Source organism: Somniosus microcephalus, unplaced genomic scaffold, assembly GCF_052327205.1.
Source record: "Somniosus microcephalus isolate GS21.2 unplaced genomic scaffold, FLI_Smic_1.0 unresolved_chr1, whole genome shotgun sequence".
Classification (NCBI taxonomy): domain Eukaryota; kingdom Metazoa; phylum Chordata; class Chondrichthyes; order Squaliformes; family Somniosidae; genus Somniosus; species Somniosus microcephalus.
Genome location: NW_028225179.1, coordinates 151,251,809 through 151,272,450, shown reverse-complemented (window position 1 = coordinate 151,272,450; position 20,642 = coordinate 151,251,809). Strand labels below are relative to the sequence as shown.

The window sequence follows — 20,642 nt, the reverse complement described above, 5'->3', positions numbered from 1 at the left end:
TTTACCAAGGGTCCAAAATCACTTTAATATGGTTTTTCTTTCATAATGGGGGATCTGTAAATTTTGAGAATCCTACAAGGTCCCACCTCCCCCCGAAATGGTCCCAATGCCTCAGGAATCTAAAGCCCTCCCTCCTGCACCATCTCTCCAGCCACGCATTCATCTGCTCTATCCTACTATTTCTGTACTCACTAGCACGTGACACCGGGAGTAATCCAGAGATTACTACCTTTGAGGTCCTGCTTTTTAATATCTTTCCTAGCTCCCTAAAATCTGCCTGCAGGACCTCATCCCTCTTTCTATCTATATTGTTTGACTGATATGGACCACGACCTCTGGCTGTTCACCCTCCCCCTCAGAATGTCTTGCAGCCGCTCAGTGACATCCTTGACCCTGGCAACATACCATCCTGGAGTCACGTCTATGGCCACAGAAACGCCTGTCTGCTCCCCTAACTATCAAATCCCCTATGACTGTTGCTCCTGCACTCTTCTTCCTTCCCCCCCGCCCATGCAGCTGAGCCACCCATGATGCCATGGACTTGGCTCTGGCTGCACTCCCCAGAGAAACCATCGCCCCCACCAGTATTCAGAACTGAAAACCGGTTAGTGAGTGAGATGCACTCAGCGGATTCCTGCCCTACCTGCCTGGTCCTCCTCTTCTGTCTGGCAGTCACCCATTCCCTCTCTCCGTGCACATTCTTAAGCTGCGGGGTGACCACATCCTGAAACGTGCCATCCACGAAGTTCTCAGCCTCGCGGAAGCACTGCAGTGACACCAGCCGCCGCTCGAGCGCCAAAACCCGCAGCTCGAGCTGCTGTAGCTGATGACACTTCCCGCACACGTGGTCATCCAGGCTACGAGAAGCGTCCAGGACTTCCCACCTGGCACAGGATGCACATTCCACGGGGCTGAGCTGCCCTGCCATGCCTTTACTTTGTAGACTATTAACTAGACACACTTACCAGCTACTCACCAATCAGCTCCTTCCCTGGTTGAGACGTCACTGTAGCTGTTTTGTAGTAGTTGCTTTTGTTGTTATTTTCGCTGGTGGTTCTCTGCCTCCTCACTGGTGCCGGTTTTATCCCGCTCCGCTCCCACTCCTTCTGGTCTCGGGCCTCCTCACTGGTGCTGCTTTTATCCTGCTCCGCTCCCACTCCTACTGGTCTCGGGCCTCCTCACTGGTGCCGCCTTTATCCCGCTCCGCTCCCGCTCCTTCTGGTCTTGGGCCTCCTCACTGGTGTCGCTTTTATCCTGCTCCGCTCCCACTCCTTCTGGTCTCGGGCTTCCTCACTGGTGCCGCTTTTATCCCGCTCATCTCCCACTCCTTCTGGTCTCGGGCCTCCTCACTGGTGCCGCTTTTATCCCGCTCATCTCCCACTCCTTCTGGTCTCGGGCCTCCTCACTGGTGCCGCTTTTATCCCGCTCATCTCCCGCTCCTTCTGGTCTCGGGCCTCCTCACTGGTGCCGCTTTTATCCCGCTCATCTCCTGCTCCTTCTGGTCTCGGGCCTCCTCACTGGTGCCGCTTTTATCCCGCTCTGCTCCCACTCCTTCTGGTCTCGGGCCTCCTCACTGGTGCCGCTTTTATCCCGCTCCGCTCCCGCTCCTTCTGGTCTCGGGCCTCCTCGCTGGTGCTGCTTTTATCCTGCGCCTTCTGGTCTCAGGCCTCCTCACTGGTGCCGCTTTTATCCTGCTCTGCTCCCGCTCCTTCTGGTCTCGGGCCTCCTCACTGGTGTCGCTTTTATCCTGCTCATCTCCCGCTCCTTCTGGTCTCGGGCCTCCTCACTGGTGCCGCTTTTATCCCGCTCATCTCCTGCTCCTTCTGGTCTCGGGCCTCCTCACTGGTGCCGCTTTTATCCCGCTCATCTCCTGCTCCTTCGGGTCTCGGGTCTCCTCGCTGGTGTCGCTTTTATCCTGCTCTGCTCCCGCTCCTTCTGGAACCCTTGACATAAGGCACCATTCGGCTAAGTGTGGCACCAAAGAGCACAAGTAAAACAGAAGTCAATGCGGATAAACTGGAAATTTTTCTGTGACTGGAGTCATACTTGGTGAGGGATGGAGGTTTTGAGGGATTGTGCATGGTAAAAGGAAATGATTGGTGGAAAACGTGAAATCGTCAGTGGCAGAGGGTATCTGAAGAGTCACAGATGTCGGTGGGTACAGACTGGACAAGAGTTAAGGTCAGAGGATATTGGTCTAGTGGGACAGCAGCAAGCTTCAATCATCCATCTGCCAAGACAGTGCTATTTGTGTATCTTGGGGAGGAATTGGAAACTGGCTGCGGGGTTGGGGAACAATAAGATTGGAAGCATGATGGGGTGGGGGAGGGAGGTCTCTGGAAGGGATGAGTTTGGTAACACTGGGAGATTATGATTTGGTGTTTGGTCGTGGGGTCATGGTCTGTAGTTAGATGGGGGGAGTCGTCAGACAATTGATGTTCAGCCTCAGCCTGTCAGAGGCCCTTCTGCCAGACAACATCAGTGCCCTCTTTCATGGTGTGTTTGATGGTATCTGGAATGGAACAGAAAGCTACAAGTGAAGAGGGAAATAAATTAAAGAAACAGAAACTGCTGATATCACAGCAGCAGTTGTTGATGAAGAGATTGAGTGAAGGCAAGATGAAGGAGTCCAGAATGATTGAGAGTGCTGGAGACAGGAAAAGTGGTCTGATTCAGATTCACAGACAACTGCTCCTGCCTGAAAGAGAAGGCACAGACGTGGTGGTGGAAGAAGAGTTTGTCACATCATGAGGCCAATCCGATATTGTCTGTTTTACACTATCGGCAAAGTTAAAATTACCCCCACTGATTTTAATACTTGGGTCAGTCAATGGAGGAATAGGTCATCCTATATTAACATTTAACAGACTAAAATTATTGTAGATTGTTGCAATTGCACATTTAACAATAAAAATGAGTAATATTTTTGATTACTGATGAAATCCTAATTGCAGGTTTTGGACACCGGCCTTGGATTCACCTGGAGGAAAACAACAAACAAGGAGTTCGTGTTGTGTGTAAATCAGATGGATGGTATCCTGAGCCAGAGCTATGGTGGGTGGATGGGAATGGACAAGATGTGACCGCACAGTCCGAAACAGATTTCATAAAGGACTCCAGGGGCCTCATTGCTGTCCAGAGTCATATTGATGTGACAAGTGATTCTGTAAACAAGTTTTCATGTTTCATTCAAAACCGGTTATTGAACAAAAAACGAGAGGCCCATCTCCAGATATCAGGTATGTGAGAGCTTAGAAATCGTTTTATATAAAAAAAATCCTGACTAAATTTCTCCTCTCCTGAAGGCACTAACTTAGACTGGGTGTGGATCCACAAGCACTGGTCCTCCTGTGGACCATGCCCAAGGGGCAGTTTTTCATATTTGAACCTAGAAAGTTGGCAAGCTCGTGGACTATCTGCGACACTGCAGATGAGCCTGATGTGTCCTCACCCAATATCCACATGTCCATATTCCAACAGTGATCACTGGATAGAGATTAGGGGCAAGAACACTGGGTATTGTGGTTTTGTATGACTGAAGAAAGGATTTGAATATTATTGTAAGCTACAAATGGCATCTGCTCCAAATGTCAATTGATAACTGTACCTGGGATCCAGGTGAATGCCAACCTTAACCTGGACACAGTACTGCAGGGCCAGCGTGAGAGGGGGTAAAGAGCACTTTGGTCTTTATCACTGGAATGATAGCAAAGTCTGTGACCCTTTGTCTGGGGATGGGTGCAGCGGAGTTTTTCCTGATATTCTCAGAAGTAGGGAATTTCAACCACTAGCCCCAGCCGCCCCTCCCCCCCCTCAGCAGAACAGATGGGACTGGTAAGCTGACAAAACCCATCAGAAATGCAGCCTGTTCTACCTCACGCCCCCAGTACATGATTACACATAACCTCCAGCTGGAATGAAAAGTCCCTTTAGGGCAGCAGCAAGGAGCTGTTTGGAAATTCCTCGTTCCCCATGGGGCACATGCCCCATTAATGTTTAGAAATGGTGTCGGAGCACGCCCAGCCCCACATGTAAATGATCCCAACCCTGGGATTTGGGATGGACTCGGCATATTGTATCGGCAGGCTGACGTTCTACCCTATCACACCGAAATTCTGGTGATGGAACAGGGTCTGTGATAGTTTGTGGCCCCTGGTATTTCTCATGTGTCCAGAGTGTTATCATTCAATGCTCACAACTCCTTGGGATGCAGCAGGGGGGCTTCCTTTGACTCATTGCAAGAAGCATGACCAAGTTGTGAGGTAGATTTTGTAATAGAGCCACCTGGTGGACTACTGATGTATATAATAATAAAGCCATATGCAGTACAGTTCTTTTAAAAACATTTTTTAAAGTGCAGTGCAGTTCTTACCGGAAGCCATGTTGTGCTGTATGTGTGTGTATGTATATGTGTATATATATATATACTGTGTCTCAAGATATCACAGATTTGTGGCAAAAAGGAGGAAATGGTTGCATGGACGGAGGCCCCTAGCCTCTACCGACCTACTCAGCATGTGGAAGGAGAATCAGCTACACAGATGGCGTGATTCTTTGCCAAAGCACGAGGACCTAATTAACCAGTTGTTGGTGACTAAACCTGGTATCAACATTGGAGTTGTACATCTGGAGCATCAGGGTGGCTGGTAGTGTTGAGATATCGTGTACACACCTTCCACCAGGTTGAAGATATTCTGCTGAAGTACCACACTTCCAATTAATGGGACCAATATTTGTTTTCTTGGTATGTGCCCATGCTGTGGTCAGGAGGATGTTGGCAATGCACCCGTTCATTTCATGGTAAAATGTCATTTCAGTTTTTAAAAATCTGGAAATGAAAAAGCTGGTATCAATAAAAGTGACCGTGAAGCAGGCGGATAGTCAGAATAACCCACCTGGTTCATTAATGTCCTTTAGGGAAGGAAACCTGCCGTCCTTACCCGGTTTGGCCTATACGCGACACCAGTCCTACACCAATATGGCTGTCACTTAAGTCCCCTCTGAAATCTCCTAGTAAGCCGCTCAGTTGAATGAAAGCACTAGAAAGGAGAACAAGAATAAAACCTGACAGACCTCTCTGCTGCGACCTAGGCATTCAATGAGATCATGGCTGATCTGTTACCTAACTCCATATACCCGCCTTTAGCCCATATCCCTTAATACCTTTGGTTTTCAAAAAGCTATCAATCTCAGATTTAAAATTAACATTTGATCTAGCATCAGTTGTCATTTGCAGAGAGAGTTTCAAACTTCTGCCGCCTTTTGTGTGTAGAAATGTTTCCTAACTTCACTCCTGAAAGGCCTGGCTCTAATTTTTAGACTGTGCCCCCTAGTCCTAGACTCCCCAACCAGCAGAAATAGTTTCTCTCCATGTACCTGATCAGTTCCCCTTAATATCTTAGGCAAGGAATCCACCTTCTGATTACCATCTACTGCCGTTCCTCAGCTGTCATCAACAGTGTTATCAAGCAGCACTTACTCACCAATAACCTGCTCACCGATGCTCAGTTTGCATTCTGCCAGGACCAGTCAGCTCCAGACCTCATTACAGACTTGGCCCAAACATGGACCCAAGGGCTGAATTTCAGAGGTGAAGTTAGAATGACTGCCCTTGACATCAAGGTGGCATTTAACTGAGTGAGGCACCAAGGAGAGAAGTGAAGCCAATGGAGATCAGAGGAAAGCTTTCCTGGGCTGTAGTCATACCTGGCACAAAGGAATATGGTTGTGGTTGTTGGAGGTCAATCATCTCAACCCCAGGACATCGCTGCAGGAGTTCCTCAGGGCAGTGTCTTAGGTCCCACTATCTTCAGCTGCTTCATCAATCACCTTCTCTCCATCATAATGTCAGAAGCAGGGCTGTTTGCAGGTGATTACATAGCTGCATTTGCAATTGTTCAGATGATGGAGCAGTCCATGCCTGCATGCAGCAAGAGCTGGCAAACATCCAGGCTTGAACTAATATGTGGTGCGAATATTACTTGCTATAAGTGCTAGACAATGACCATCTCTAACAAGAGAGTCGAACCACCTCCCCTTGACATTCAGTGGCATTACCATTGCCGAATCCCCCACCATCAACATTCTAGGGGTCACCATTTACCAGAAATTCAACAGGAGCAGCCACATTAATGCCATGGATAAGTATTCTGCAGCAAGTGTCTAACTTCTGGCTCCCCCAAGCCTCTCCACCACCGACAAGACCCAAGCCAGGAGTGTGATGTCATATTGTCTAGCGCCTGGATGGGTGCAGCTGCAGTAATACTGAAGAAGCTCAACACCATCCAGGACAAAACAGTCCATTTGATTGGCACCCCATTCACCAACTTCAGCACCTACTCCCTCCACCACCGGCGTACCATTGCTGCACACTTCCCAAACCATTGACCTCCATCACCTGAAGGACGAGGGCAACACCTCCAAGTTCCCCTTCAAGCCTTTGAGCTGCTGACTTCCTTCCACCTGTGAAAGCATCTGAGAAGGCTGGGCAAAGAGCACTCTGGTGCTGCTGTTCTGAAGGAGAGCATAATCCCCAGAGTCATCTCTTGCTCTCCCACTAGGCATAGAATCAGGATATTGGTTGCCAATGATCTGTAGGAAAATGGACCTGATGGGATTACTAATATTCCTTAATCCCTGGGAGAAAGTATCCTGAATATCTTGCAAACCTTTCAAAATGGTGCACTGGAGATCTTGGTTAACCAGTATTTATTGCAATCTCCATTTTCATCATCTGAATGTTACCGGTCAACTCCTGCACATTGGAGGTGATGTCTCAGCCTCTGTGTTCTGTGGGACATCATCAGATTCCTGCAGGTGCCACTCACTTGAGGCTGCTCTGAATTGTTGAGAAGCCCTCTCTGATGTTGCTGCTAAAGAGGGCCTTGCACTCTGTTGCTGGCCCTACCTTTTGCTGTACATTTTCAGAGAGGCTTTGCAGTGCTTTTGTATGAGACTGATGCTCTGCTAGCATTCTTCTTTTCATGACAGGACCACTGAGATCGTTGTCTAATATCTGAACATTAGTACTTGTTTGCACAAACCAACTGTGGGACAAGGACGTCCCATGTCTCCTTCCCCTATTGCCATGCTGAGTGGGATCCCAGTATTTCAATTGCCTCCTCCAGCTGTTGAGTCAATGGGTAAATATCTGCTGTCCCTTCTCATGTAGCTTGTCATTCCTGCAAATTGTGTGCATTGTTTTCCTGCATGAGAACAGAATGCTTGTTACAGGGTGTTTTTAAAAAAAAAAAAAAAAAAAATTATTTGTTCATGGGATGTGGGCATCGCCAGCATTTATTGCCCATCCCTAATTGCCCTTGAGAAGGTGGTGGTGAGCCGCCTTCTTGAACCGTTGTTCTTTGTAGTGGTTTGTTACAACTGAGTGGCTTGCGAGGCCATTTCAGAGGGCAGCTAAGAGTCAACCACATTGCTGTGGGTCTGGAGTCACATATAGGCCAGATTGGGTAAGGTCAGCAGATTTCCTTCCCTGAAGGACATTAGTGAACCAGATGGGTTTTTGCAACAATCCAGTAGTTTCATGGTCACCATCCTGTGCTCCATGATTCCAGATTTATTTAATTAACTGTATTTAAATTCCCCAGGGATTTGAACTCATGGGTTAGATTTTCAGTGTGCCGTGAGGCGGGCTTTTAGGCATGCGGGGGGGCAAAAACCCTGAATTCGGGGGTCCCGACACCATCCCGCCCAAAACCCGCCTCCACGTAAGTTTCAGAGGAGGCTGGGACCCGCCGACCCGAGGCGGGACGGGATTAGTGCCAATTAACTGCCTGTTAACAGGCAGTTTTTAGCCTAATCCCTATTTTGAGGGGTGTCGTCTGGGTTTCCCGACGGCTCCAAACCACGCCAGGTTAGAGCAGGCGGGCCGTCGGGTTGAGGGACTTGGAGGGGTCGCGATGTCGGTGTTGAAGTGAGTGATGGGTGCATGAGTATAAAGGTAGGTGTGTTTGAATTGTGTAAAGAAGTTTAAATTACCTGTACTTACCTCTACAGCCTTCCTTCCTCTAGGCTTCGGGAGCCCATCACTCAGCCGGCGCTGAAAGCAGAATGGCCGCAAGGTGTCAAAAGTGACAGCCTTCAGCTTTCAGCGCCGGTATGAGGTCTAACTGAGTCTGTGTAGAAGGACTCAGGTTAGAACTCAGACTGTCAGTGTTTGACAGCTTCAAACAGCTGTGAAACACTGATATTTCATCTGTCAGCACGTCCTGACAGATGAAATTTCAGACTGTGACGTCACCTGTTGCCGGGTGGCCCTTAATTGGCCTGCTGAGCCCGCTGGGCGGGCTTAACAAGGTCAATCAAGGGAAAATCGCGCGGATTGGTCGGACGTCGATGGAGGCGGGACTAAAACCCGAAAGTTGTAGTCCCGCCTCCTTCCTGACTGCTGGAGGAAAATCCAGCCCCATGTCTCCGGATCATTAGTCCAAGCCTCTGGATTACTAGTCCTGCAACATAACCCCTATGCTACCGTTCCCAGTTTGTTTGACAACTATTGGAGAATTTGCATCACTTCTGTTATGAAGTTCTCCTAGGGAAAATGATCCTACAAAGGGTATTGTAAGATTTGGATCACAGATCACACACACATTATCCAAAGGGTCTTGGGAGTTGTAAGGCTTTTTATTAGAGAGCTACAGTTTAAGCATAATCAGATACTACATGCGATTTAAATAGATATAGTAGACATACAACCCGTGACAGATGAAAGCGATCTACGGCCCCGTGCCAGAACAAAATGACCGGATGGATGGTGGATGGATGGACGTCTATGAATGTTGACGGATGTCTCTGTCTGCGATGACGGTCACTTCTCTTGGTTCTCTCCTCGAGCTGTTGGAGGTGTTAGGCTATCAGCCAGGGTGGATATCCACCTCAGAGGTTGAGCCTAATCAGAGTTGTAAGATCTTAACGATCTCTGAGTTCTTGGACAAGACACCAATAGGCAGCAGCCAGTATGTTTGAGCAATAGATCAAGATTTATTAAGCATACAGCGTAATATACTTAATATTAGGCGATAGTTTTAACGAGTAGCTCGCAGCCCTAGGTCTCTGGAACCTCTCGGACACAGATGATGTCGTCTTAAGTCTGTTCCTTTGTCCTTGCAGTACGTCTGTGTGAAGTTATTCTTTGGGTATCGAGGTTTTAACCCTTTTATCAAAAGTTGGTTTGGCCAGTGTCCATATATGGTCTTTAACAAAATCACCTTTTTTAATTAGTTCTAATGGTCAAAATACCATTGTCACTCAGACTAAGGTAGCATCCCGCCTTTCCAGTATTTTTCCACCAACTTTGTCATGTTCAGTGTTATCTTGTTTATAGTTTTTCACCCCATTGGAATTTACTTTATCTCTTTCATTTCTAGCTTCCCTGGTACAAGGCATTTATACCAAGGGCCCATATCAGCGCTGTTTCACTAGTCTTGAGGTATCCAGACTATCTCACTTTAATCTACCAGATAAATACCATATCTCCATGAGCTCTCTCATTTTATGTCCTTATACTAATTATTCTTTAAATATTGATGCAATTAGTTTTATTAAGTGAAATCTAAGTTCTACTTAGCATCATAGTATGTTATTTAATGATTTAACCTTCACTCGCAGTCTGTGGCTGTTTGTTATCAAAACTTAGGCAAAACTGCTTTTGACTGTTCAGCTACATTTTGAACAAGTCTTAGCTTTTTTAGTTACCCAGGAGTAATTATGGGTAATATTATTTGGTCAATGGCTACACTTGAATTTATATGTATATGATTCTCGTCTACTAGATATCTTTAAATATCAAGCCTTTCGTACAGCGTGTTAAGCCGACGCTAGCATTTCATCCACTCCAAGGAAGTCTTTCCTCTTAACAGCTAGCTTCTCTCTCTCTCTTGCCCATTTTTATATCTTATTTAGGTGGGCTGGAATCACAGATATCAATCGTTTTTCATCCACCTCCTGACTTTTATTACCAGGGCAAAGATACTTTCTGACCATCTTATTTCCTGAGCTGGAATTCAGTTATTTCTTATCTTTTGTGCTAAATGTTTTATTATGGTTAAGAATGTTTTGCTTATTCTGCTGACTGGTTCCCTGCTGTCTCCCTTATCAGTCTCGCTATGTCTGTTTGGGAGGCCTGCTTGTACTTATGTTGACCTAAGACCTCTCTCTCTGTTCTTATCTGATGGTGTGGAGATGCCGGAGTTGGACTGGGGTGGACTTGCATTTCTCCACTTCACCTGACGAAGGAGCAGCGCTCCGAAAGCTTGTGATTTCAAATAAAGCTGTTGGACTATAACCTGGTGTTGTGTGACTTCTTACATTCTTATCTGATGTGATTGGAATTCTTTCTGGGTGATAAGTCAGTGGGCTACAGATCTATTTCCTATGGAATCATTAAACACCTTGGCCTAGAAATTCAGTGGGCTGCGCCACCCGTTAGCGCCTTAAGAGGGCGCTAAGTGGGTCGGTAGCCACTGGCCACGCCTCCCGCTAAATTTAGCGGGACGTTAATGGTGGCGCTAGCCGTTAGCGCTGCACCGCTACCGATGATGTCATTGGTGTGCGCAGTGCCCCGCTACCGCCCCGATCGCGAAATTTAGTGGCACCCCCTGCTTTAACGCCAGTCGCTATTTGCGACCGGTTCAGGGGGGCCTACCTGCGGCGGTAGAGGTGCTGAGCGGCCATTTTTTTTGCTGGCCGCCTGCCAGCACCTCTCCGCACCACCGTCCCCGGCCTCCTGAGCACCCCCCCCCCCCACGGAGTGCTGTTTGTGTCCCAAGAGCCCGGCACTTCTCCTCGGTGCCGGGCTCTTTTGCCGGCACTCGCGATCTTTGATCGCGCTGCAGCAGGCCCCTCCCCTTTAAGAAGGGGAGGAAGGCCTGCAGTACCGCAGCGCGCCGTGCCGCAGCGTGTGGCGCTGCGGCACGTTGTGCAGCGATTTTGAGTTGCAGCGCCCCAAGAGGGATGCGGGGCGCCTCGAGTAGCGCCGTGCTTCCCTCTGGGGCGTGCAAAGTCAATTTCCGGTGGGCGGCCGCGACTACTTCCGGGGCGCTACTTTTAGCGCCCTGGCGAGGCTGGCGCCCCGCTGAATTTCTAGGCCCTTATAACTTGCAACTTTCTTTAGGGTTTTATGTTTCTTACAGTATGCAAGCATTGCAGGATTCTCCAGTGATATAATGGCCCAGTAATTCCTGTCGGGGGCTTGCCGCGCGTGCAAGCCCCCGATGTGCGCTCACCCTGCGCGCCGACATCTGAAATCTGGCCCGCAGTGGATTTCCTGTCAGTGGCCAGTTTCTGATCCCGGCGCGCTGTGCTAACCTGACCCAGCGGTGTAGTTAGTGCGATGTGCCGGCTGGGATCAGGTGAGCACTGTTCAGCCAATCAGGGGAGGGGAAACTTCATTCATAAGTTTGATAGTAAAGACTGTCAAACTCATGAAAAGTATTGCACCCCAAAACACTACTTAAACTTTAAATAAAATTTTAAAAAGCATCCCAATAATTAAATTAACTATGAATAACTTTTAAAAAACTATTTTAAACAATTAATCAAATTTTTGGAAAAAATAAATTTTTAAAAAATAGCGTCTAAAACTAAACTTACCTTACTGTAGATTCTTTAAAAATAATAAACCTGTGGAAAAAAAAAATTCTAAATTGTACTAAAAGACCACTTACCTGTAAAACTAAGTACTTACGTGTGGTTTTTCAATGCATAAAAACCGAAGGCCTTTACACATGCGCAAATCTGTAAAAATACAGGAAATCCAAGTCGCACACGCTGCCCGATACCGTGCATGCGTTCAGCCTCTTAACCCCTTGGGTCAGAGGACAGGAAATGCCGGTTTTCAGCGCATGCGCTGTGCATGCTGAAAACCGTCAATTCCTCCTGGCACACGCGTGAGTACCCCGTCCTTACTCACGCGTTGTGACAGGAATTACTGGGCCAATGTAATTGTTCTACAAATCTGTACAGTCCACTTAGTTCATTTGTTTATTCCTTTTAAGTTTGTTACTGCACTTTTAGGGTTAATATCCGTCTTCTCATCTGTAAAGTTTGATTCTTGTGCATTCCCTTTTTCTTTTGACCCATCATTGGCTGCTATGCCTTCAGCCACCTCGGTGCCATTTCTAGAATTCCCTCTCCAAAGCCTTCAACCTCTCCACCTCCATCTTCTCCTTTTAAGACCCTCCTTAAAACTCACATCTATGACAAAGCTTTTGGTCACCTCTCTTTTAACTTGTTTGTCCTCGCACCACTTGCATTAACAAGAAATTATTATGTTAATATAGTGCCTTGGAAAGTTTTTCTCTTGTTAAAGGCACCATATTAATATAATGTTTCTCTCTCCACAGATGCTGCCTGAGCTGCTGAGTATTTCTAGCATTTTCTGGTTTTTATTTCAGATTTCAAGCATCCGCAGTATTTTGCTTTTATATTAATATAAGTCCTTGTTGTCACAAATATTGTTTACCAATATAATTCGGATGGGAGTCAATACTGGACATTACTGCTGAGGATTGGTGAAGACCTATGAATAATATTTTGGAACAAGAACCCAGTGTTTTTTATATGGTATTGGGCACCGCAAATCAGGTACTGATTCTGTGTTTTTACCTTAGATGAGTTCTTCCCTATAGTCAACATGTTCAACATCTGGCTTGTAATTTTTGGGGCGGTTGCAGGCCTTGTGATTACGGCTGCTGCTGTTGATATAATGGTCCACAGAAAAGAAGATAAAAAGATTAAAGGTAAGAGCACAAATAATAGTTCAACATTATTGTATTCATAAAGCCTATAAAATATGAAATTTGTGTACGTGAATTGAGTTTGAAATCTGTAGACAAATTGCGGATGTATAATAACAATAGAATTATAATAGTAGAAGATTGTAATCACCCAAAAATTAGACAGGAATAGGAACAATTTGGTGAAAAAGTAGAAGTTTATTTCGGTGTGTTCAGGAATGATTTCTTAATCAATATGCTGCTACTCCGATAAAGAAAGAAGTATTACTTGACCTGGCTCTGGGTTATAAAGGGAGGAGAAAGACCTAAATGTAGGGGAACATTTGAGAAACATTGAGCATGATATAATTGGATTTAGTAAAGGAAAAGCAAAGTTGAGTACAAGGGTACTAGACTGAAAAATGCAATTTGTAATAATATAAAGGGGACCTTGCCCAGATTGCAAAGAAGATAAATTGTTAACTTGAACTGTTGGTCAGCATTGGGAAATATTTAAACAGGAGGTGGAAAGGATATAAATCAGGTAGGGAAAATGTCATAGGGAAAATGTTAGAAGCTGTTATTAAAGACATAAAGCAGGGCACTTATGATGTAAGCCAAAGCGGACCAAGTGATATACAAGGTCGACGCTTAGCTGGGTACAGATGACAGACTTCGAGTGATGGTTCAAAATGATCCTTTAATTTTCACAGGCCTGGGGAGACCTTCTGAGACCCTTCTCAGATTCGACTCCCCGACACCCTAGCGACATTCACAATTATACACAAAAGTCATACCCTGCCCTCAGGGCGGGTGCAAAGCTATCAATGTCTGAATGGCAAATATAAAGCATGACATTAATCACATTTCTGTTATCAGTTGGTTCCGGGACCTTCTGTGACTGCGGCCTTGGCTTAGTCTATTGCTGCAACAACCACCCTTTGTCTCTGGTCAGATGGTTTGTTCAGTAACATGTTTTCTTAAGATAACAGTTCCTGTTCTGGTAACAAGCTCAAGTTACTTTGAATGCATATTTTTCCTTAACAAGCTCAAGTTACTTTGAATACATATTCTTCCTTAACAAGCTCAAGTCACCTTGAATACATATTCTTCCTTAACAAGCTCAAGTCACTTTGAATACATATTCTTCCTTAACAAGCTCAAGTTACTTTGAATACATATTCTTCCTTAAGCTCAAGTTACTTCTGCAAAGCAAGCAGATTGTGATTAGTGACTGTGAGATTTTCCCAACGGTTTTTAGCTGTCAGCCATTTTACGATTCACACATTACATACTTTACTTACTGAATACATATTTTTCCTCTACCTAGGTCCTATGTCTAACATTTAATGATATTAATTATAAATTTTAATTACTTCAACTTAGAAAAGTTCAAAGTAATCAGGCAGAGTCAACATGGTTTTGTGCAAGGGAAATCATGTATAACCAATTTATTGGAGTTCTTTGAGGAAGTAACATGTGCTGTAGATAAAGGGGAACCGGTGGATGTACTGTACTTAGATTTCCAGAAGGCATTTGATAAGGTGCCACATCAAAGGTTATTGCAGAAAATAAAAGCTCATGGTGTAGGGGGTAACATATTGGCATGGATAGAAGATTGGCTAGCTAACAGGAAACAGAGAGTAGGCATAAATGGGTCATTTTCTGATTGGTAAGATGTAACGAGTGTTGTGCCACAGGGATCAGTGCTGGGGCCTCAACTTTTTACAATTTATATAATTGACTTGGATGAAGGGACCGAAGGTATGGTTGCTAAATTTGCTGATGACACAAAGATAGGTAGGAAAGTAAATTGTGAAGAGGACATAAGGAGGCTACAAAGGGATATAGATAGGTTAAGTGAGTGGGCAAAGATCTGACAAATGGCGTATAATGTGGGAAAATGTGAAGTTGTCCATTTTGGCAGGAAGAATAAAAAAGAAACATATTATCTAAATGGTGAGAGATTGCAGAGCTCTGAGATGCAGAGGGATCTGGGTGTCCTAGTGCATGAATCGCAAAAGGTTACTATGCAGGTACAGCAAGTAATTAGGAAAGCTAATAGAATGTTATTGTTTATTGCGAGGGGAATTGAATACAAAAGTAGGGAGGTTATGCTTCAGTTATACAGGGCATTGGTGAGACCACATCTGGAGTACTGTGTACAGTATTGGTCTCCTTATTTAAGGAAGGATGTAAATGCGTTGGAAGCAGTTCAGAGAAGGTTTACTAGACTAATACCTGGAATGGGCGGGTTGTCTTATGATGAAAGGTTGGACAGGCTAGGCTTGTATCCGCTGGAGTTTAGAAGAGTAAGAGGTGACTTGATTGAAACATATAAGATCCTGAGGGGTCTGGACAGGGTGGATGTGGAGAGGATGTTTCCTCTTGTGGGGGAATCTAGAACTAGGGGTCACTGTTTAAAAATAAGGAGTTGCCCATTTAAGACCGAGATCAGGGGAAATTTTTTCTCTAAGGGTCATGAGTCTATGGAACTCTCTTCCTCAGAGGGCGGTGGAAGCAGAGTCTTTGAATATTTTTAAGGCACAGGTAGATAGATTCTTGGTAAGCAAGGGGGTGAAAGGTTATCGGGGGTAGGCGGGAATGTGGAGTAATCGGATCAGCCATGATCTTATTGAATGGCGGAGCAGGCTCGAAGGACCGAGTGGCCGACTCCTGCTCCTAATTCATATGTTCGTATGTATGTAGTAAATTTCAGTGAGTGAAAAGGGGGAATCTGTCGAAGTCTGGGGTTGAATGGATGAATAGGGCTGTTGGATCTGGAGCCCTTTACAGCCAAACCTGATTCGGTTTTCATTTGCCATTCAAACATGCACTTCTGTTTGGGGCATTGGATGGTGATCAAGAGAAGGTGCCTGGTCCAGTAGTTACCAGTTTCTGGCCTGGGGAAGCTCAAATGAACGAACAGGTAAATAGCTGAACTCACTAAATCATGAACCATTTGAACTCTGGAGAGTTGCACATTTTTAATTAATTTTGGCAGCTAACACACCCATTATTTACAGCTTTCAGCGGTTAAGTAATGGCATCACTTTGCATTATCAGAGTCTCAGGAAAATTGCTGGTAAATTTATAGGTTTTACAGCTTGATTTCCCCCGCTTCAGCCCTGTATTGGTGGTTATTGTAATAGTGCTACATAACAATCACATACACACACAGCTAATCTATAACCTGCTGATGCATTTACTTTATTTGTGGGCAGATACTGTAATCCTTGCTGGCTGTGATCCCCTCTTCTCTCATTGAAACAACAACAGCTTGTATTTATCTAGTAAAATATCCCAAGGTGCTTCACAGGAACATTATCAAACAAAATTTGATAACAAGCCACATAAGGAGATATTAGGACAGGTGAAGAGAGAGGTTTTAAGGAGTGCCTTAAAGAAGGAGAGGCTTAGGGAGGTAATTCCAGAGCCTCGGGCCCAGATAGCTGAAGACACAGCCGCCAATGGTGGAGCGATTAAAAGCGGGGATGCACAAGAGGCCAGAATTGGAGGAGCGCAGAGACCTCAAAGGGCTGGAGGAGGTTAAGGAGATAGGGAGGGGCGAGGCCATGGAGGTATTTGAAAACAAAGATGAGAATTTTAAAATCAAGGTGTTGCTGGACCGGGAGCCAATGTAGGTCCGCAAGCACAGGATGATGGATGAATGGGAGTTAGTGTGAGTTTGGGTATGGGCAGCAGAGTTTTGGTTGAGTTCAAGTTTATGGAAGGTGAAAGACTGGAGGATGACCAGGAGAGCATTAGAATAGTCAAGTCTAGAGGTAATAAATGCATGGATGAGGGTTTCAGCAGCAGATGAGCTGAGGCAGGGACGGAAACCAGCGATGTTATGGAGGTGGAAGTAGGCGTTCTTGGTGATGGAGCGGATATGTGGTCAGAAGCTCACCTCAGGGTCAAATGGGATGCCAAGGTTGCGAATGGTCTGGCTCAGCCTTGGACAGTGACAGGGAGAGGGATGGAGTCAGTGGCTAGGGAATGGAGTTGATTGTGGGGTTTAAAGACAATGGCTTCCGTCTTCCCAATAATTAGTTGGAGGAAATTTCTGCTCATCCAGGACTGGATGTTGGACAAGCAGCGTGACAAATCAGAGACAGTGGAGGGGTTGAGACAGGTGGTGGTGAGGTAGAGCTGGGTGTCGTCTGTGCTTTCAGATGATGTCGTCTAGGGGCAGCATGTAGGTGAGAAATAGGAGCAGCCAAGAATAGATCCATGAGGGATTTCAGAGGTAACAGAGCAGGAGGGCAGTCCCACCCAGCTGGATGAAGGAGGAGAGGCATTGAAGGAGTATGGTGTGGTCAACCGTGTCAAAGGCTGCAATCAGGTCGAGAAGGATGAGGAAGGATCACTTACCATGTTCATGTAGGATGTCATTTGTGACATTGATAAGGGCCATTTCAGTGGGATGGTGGGGTGGAAACATGATTGGAGGGGTTCATACATGGAGTTGTGGGAAAGGTGGGCACAGAGTTGGCGGGCTACAATGTGGTTAAGCACTTTGGAGAGGAAAAGGAGGTTGGAGATGGGGTGGTAGATTGCAAGGACCATGGGTCAATGGTTTTTTTTTTTAGGAGATGGGTGATGATGGCAGATTTGAAGGGGAGGGGGACAGTACCTGAGAGGAGGGAACCGTTAATGTTATCAGATAATATGGGGGCCAGGAAAATAAATTTGGTGGTCAGTTTGGTGGGAATGGGGTCGAGGGAGCAGGAGGTGGGTCTCATGGACAAGGTAAGCTCGGAGAGGGCATGAGGGGAGATAGGAGAGAAACGAGAGAAAGATGTGAGTTCAGGGCTAGGGCAGGGGGGGAGCCTTAGGGGAAGTTTGGCATGGTGGGCTAGGGGAAGGGAGGGAAGTGGCAATTGCAGCTGAACAGATGGTCTCAATCTTGGTGACAAAGAAGTCCATGAGCTCCTCGCACTTGTTAGAATTATAGAATCGTACAGCACAGAAGGAGGCCCTTTGGCCTGGCATGCCTGCGCCGACTCTTTGAAAGAGCTGTCCAATCCCACACTCCACCTTTTTCCCCACAACCTTGCAAAATAGTCATCTTCAGGTACCTGTCCAATTACCTTTTGAAAGTTCCTGTGGAATCTGCTTCCTCCACCCTTCCAGGTAGTGCGTTCCAGATCTTAACATCCCTCTGTGTGAAAAAATTCTCCTAATTTCCCTTCTAGTTATGTTGCCAATTATATTAAGTCTATGATCTCTGATCACTGACCCACTTGCCAGAGGAAGCAGTTTTTTCCCCTACTTGCTCAATCAAAATCCCTCATAATTTTGAATATCTCTATTAGGTCTCCCCTTAACCTTCTCTGCTCTATGGAGAGCAATTCCAACTTCTCCAATCTCTCCACGTAACAGAAGTCCCTCATCTCTGGTATCACCCTGGTAAACATCCTTTGTATCCTCGCCAAGGCCTTGACATCCTTCCTAAAGTGTGGTGCCCAGAATTGTACACAGTACTCCAGCCGAGGCCTAACCGGTGGTTTGTAAAGGTTTAGCATAACTTCCTTGTTTTTGCATTCAATCTCCTATTTACAAAGCCAAGTATTCCATACGGTATATTAACCACCTTATCAACTTGCCCTGCACCTTCAAAGATTTGTGAATATTCACCCCCAGGTCCCTCTGCTCTTGCTTCCCTCTCAAACTAATACCATTTACATTATACTGCCTCTCCATGTTGTTCCTCCCAAAGTGCACCACCTCACATTTATCCACATTAAATTGCATCTGCCATGTGTCTGCCCATTTCACCAGTCTATTTATGCCCTCCCGAAGTCTGCTACTGTCCTGCTCACTATTTACTATGTTGCCAAGTTTTGTATCATCTGCAAATTTTAAATTTCTACTCCCTATACCAGATCATTTATATATAACAAGAAAAGCAATGTTCCTAATACTGACCCCCAAAATATCCGTTCACCACTACTCTCTGTCTCCTATCCCTTAGCCAATTACATACCCAAGTTACCACCATCCCTTTAATACTGAGCGCTTCTATTTTCTGAATAAGTCTGTTACGTGGTACTTTATCAAATACCTTTCTGAAAGTCTACATATACATTACTGCACTATCTTCATTAAATCTCTCTATTACTTTATCAAATCAGGTCAGTCAGACACGATTTGCCTTTAACAAATCCGCACTGGCTGTCCCTTATTAATCCATGCTTCTCCAATTGAGAATTAATTTTGTCCTTGACAACGGTCTCTAGTAGTTTACCCACCACTGATTGGCCTATAGTTACCAGGTTTATCCCCCCTCCCCTTTTTTGAACAGGGATGTAACATTTGCAATCCTCCAGTCCTTTAGCTCCAGTTTCATATCCATGGAAGATTGAAAGATTGTAGTCAGAGCTACTGCTATCTCCACCCTAGCTTCCCTCAGCAACCAAGGATACATTCCATCTGGCTTGTTAACTTTGAGTGATGCCAACCTATTTAGCACCTCCTTTCTATCTATTTTTATTCTATCCAATATCTCTACTCCCCCCTCCCCCTCCCCTACTGCGACATTAACTTCATCCTCTTCATTAGTGAAGATAGATACAAAGTACTCATTCAGTAATTTAGTCATGCCCTCTCCCTCCACAAGAAGATTAAATTTTTTGCCCCTAATCGACACTACCATTCCTTTAACAATCCTTTTACTTTTTATATGTTTCTTTAAGATTTTTTGTTCCCCTTTGTGTTACCCATGAATTTTTCTCATACTCTCTTTGCCGTTCTTAAATCTTTGTCAATTTCCCCCTGCACTCTCTATATTCTGCCTGGTTTTCGACTGTATTTTGTACCTGACATTTGTCATAAACCTCCTTTTTTCTGTTTTACTTTAACCTCTATTTCCTTTGTCATCCTGGGAGCTCTAGGTTTTATGCCCAATTTTTCCTCCTCATGGGAAATGCTTGGTTTGTACCCGAAGTCTCTCCACCTTGTAGGCCTGCCGTTGCTTATTTGCCACCTGCCATTGCTCATTTGTTGTTGGAGATAAGGGTGGAGGGGGCATGGGAGAGGTGTTTCAGAAGGCGGTTTGTAGTGGAGAGGAGAAGTCGGGCGGGGAGGGGGTTGTCTTTTCATTCCAGGATGATCCTAAACCAGTTGTCCGCCATAAACTTAAAATCTGCGTTCCTTGGACTTAAGGGACCAGAGATGGGGATCATACCGGGCGAAGGACCAGGGTGAGAAACAGTAAAGGTTTTAATGTGGACAAAGGCATCAAAGGTGGAAGTGAGGGTGTAATTGAGCAGACCGGTAGCTGCAGAAATGTCATGGCGAATGGGAGGCCAAAGGCTAGACAGTTGGGAATTTGAAAGTGCCATTGTAAGTAACTTGGGGATAGTTTTTCTGGGAGCAAACACGGAAGGAAGGGGGATGTGAGTGGAGAGGGATACAAGGAATTGACCAGCGATTGCCTGATCAGTGATTGACATGATGGGAGTAGCGAGGCCTCGTGAGTCGGCAAGGTCGAGGGGGTGGCCATGAATATGGGTAGGGGAGTTTATATGGAGGGAGAGATTAAGGGAGGAATTCGGGAGAGAGAGCATGATGAGTTGAGATGGAGGTTGAAATCACTGTGGATGAGAAATCGCTTGGTGCAGAGGCTGAGGGAGGAAGGAGTGAAGGTATCTCTGTGAGAAACTTGGCATGATACCTGGGTAGGTGGTAGAGAACAAGGATTTTAAAGGAGAGGTGAGAAGGGTGGATCAAGGTTAGCTGCTCAAAGGAGGAGAAAGTGCCGGCGGAGTAGGGGGACAGACTAAGCTGTGATTTGGTGATAAAAGCCACACTGCCACCGCGGTGGTCTGGACGGGGCAAATGATGGAAGGTATAGCCAGGCGGGGAGGCTTCAATAAGGGGGAAGGTGTCATCACCCCATAGCCAAGT

General features: G+C 45.7%; 1 protein-coding gene across 1 annotated transcript in view; it reads left to right on the top strand.

Annotated features, from left to right (window-relative positions):
• The window catches only part of LOC147096256 (butyrophilin subfamily 1 member A1-like), a 56,928-nt gene that overhangs the window by 17,783 nt on the left and 18,503 nt on the right, over positions 1 to 20,642 (top strand). Inside the window, exons 4-5 of the mRNA XM_085975112.1 lie at positions 2,955 to 3,239; positions 12,627 to 12,755. Of these exons, the coding sequence (XP_085831238.1) occupies positions 2,955 to 3,239; positions 12,627 to 12,755 (414 nt within the window). The remainder of the gene's footprint in view (positions 1 to 2,954; positions 3,240 to 12,626; positions 12,756 to 20,642) is intronic.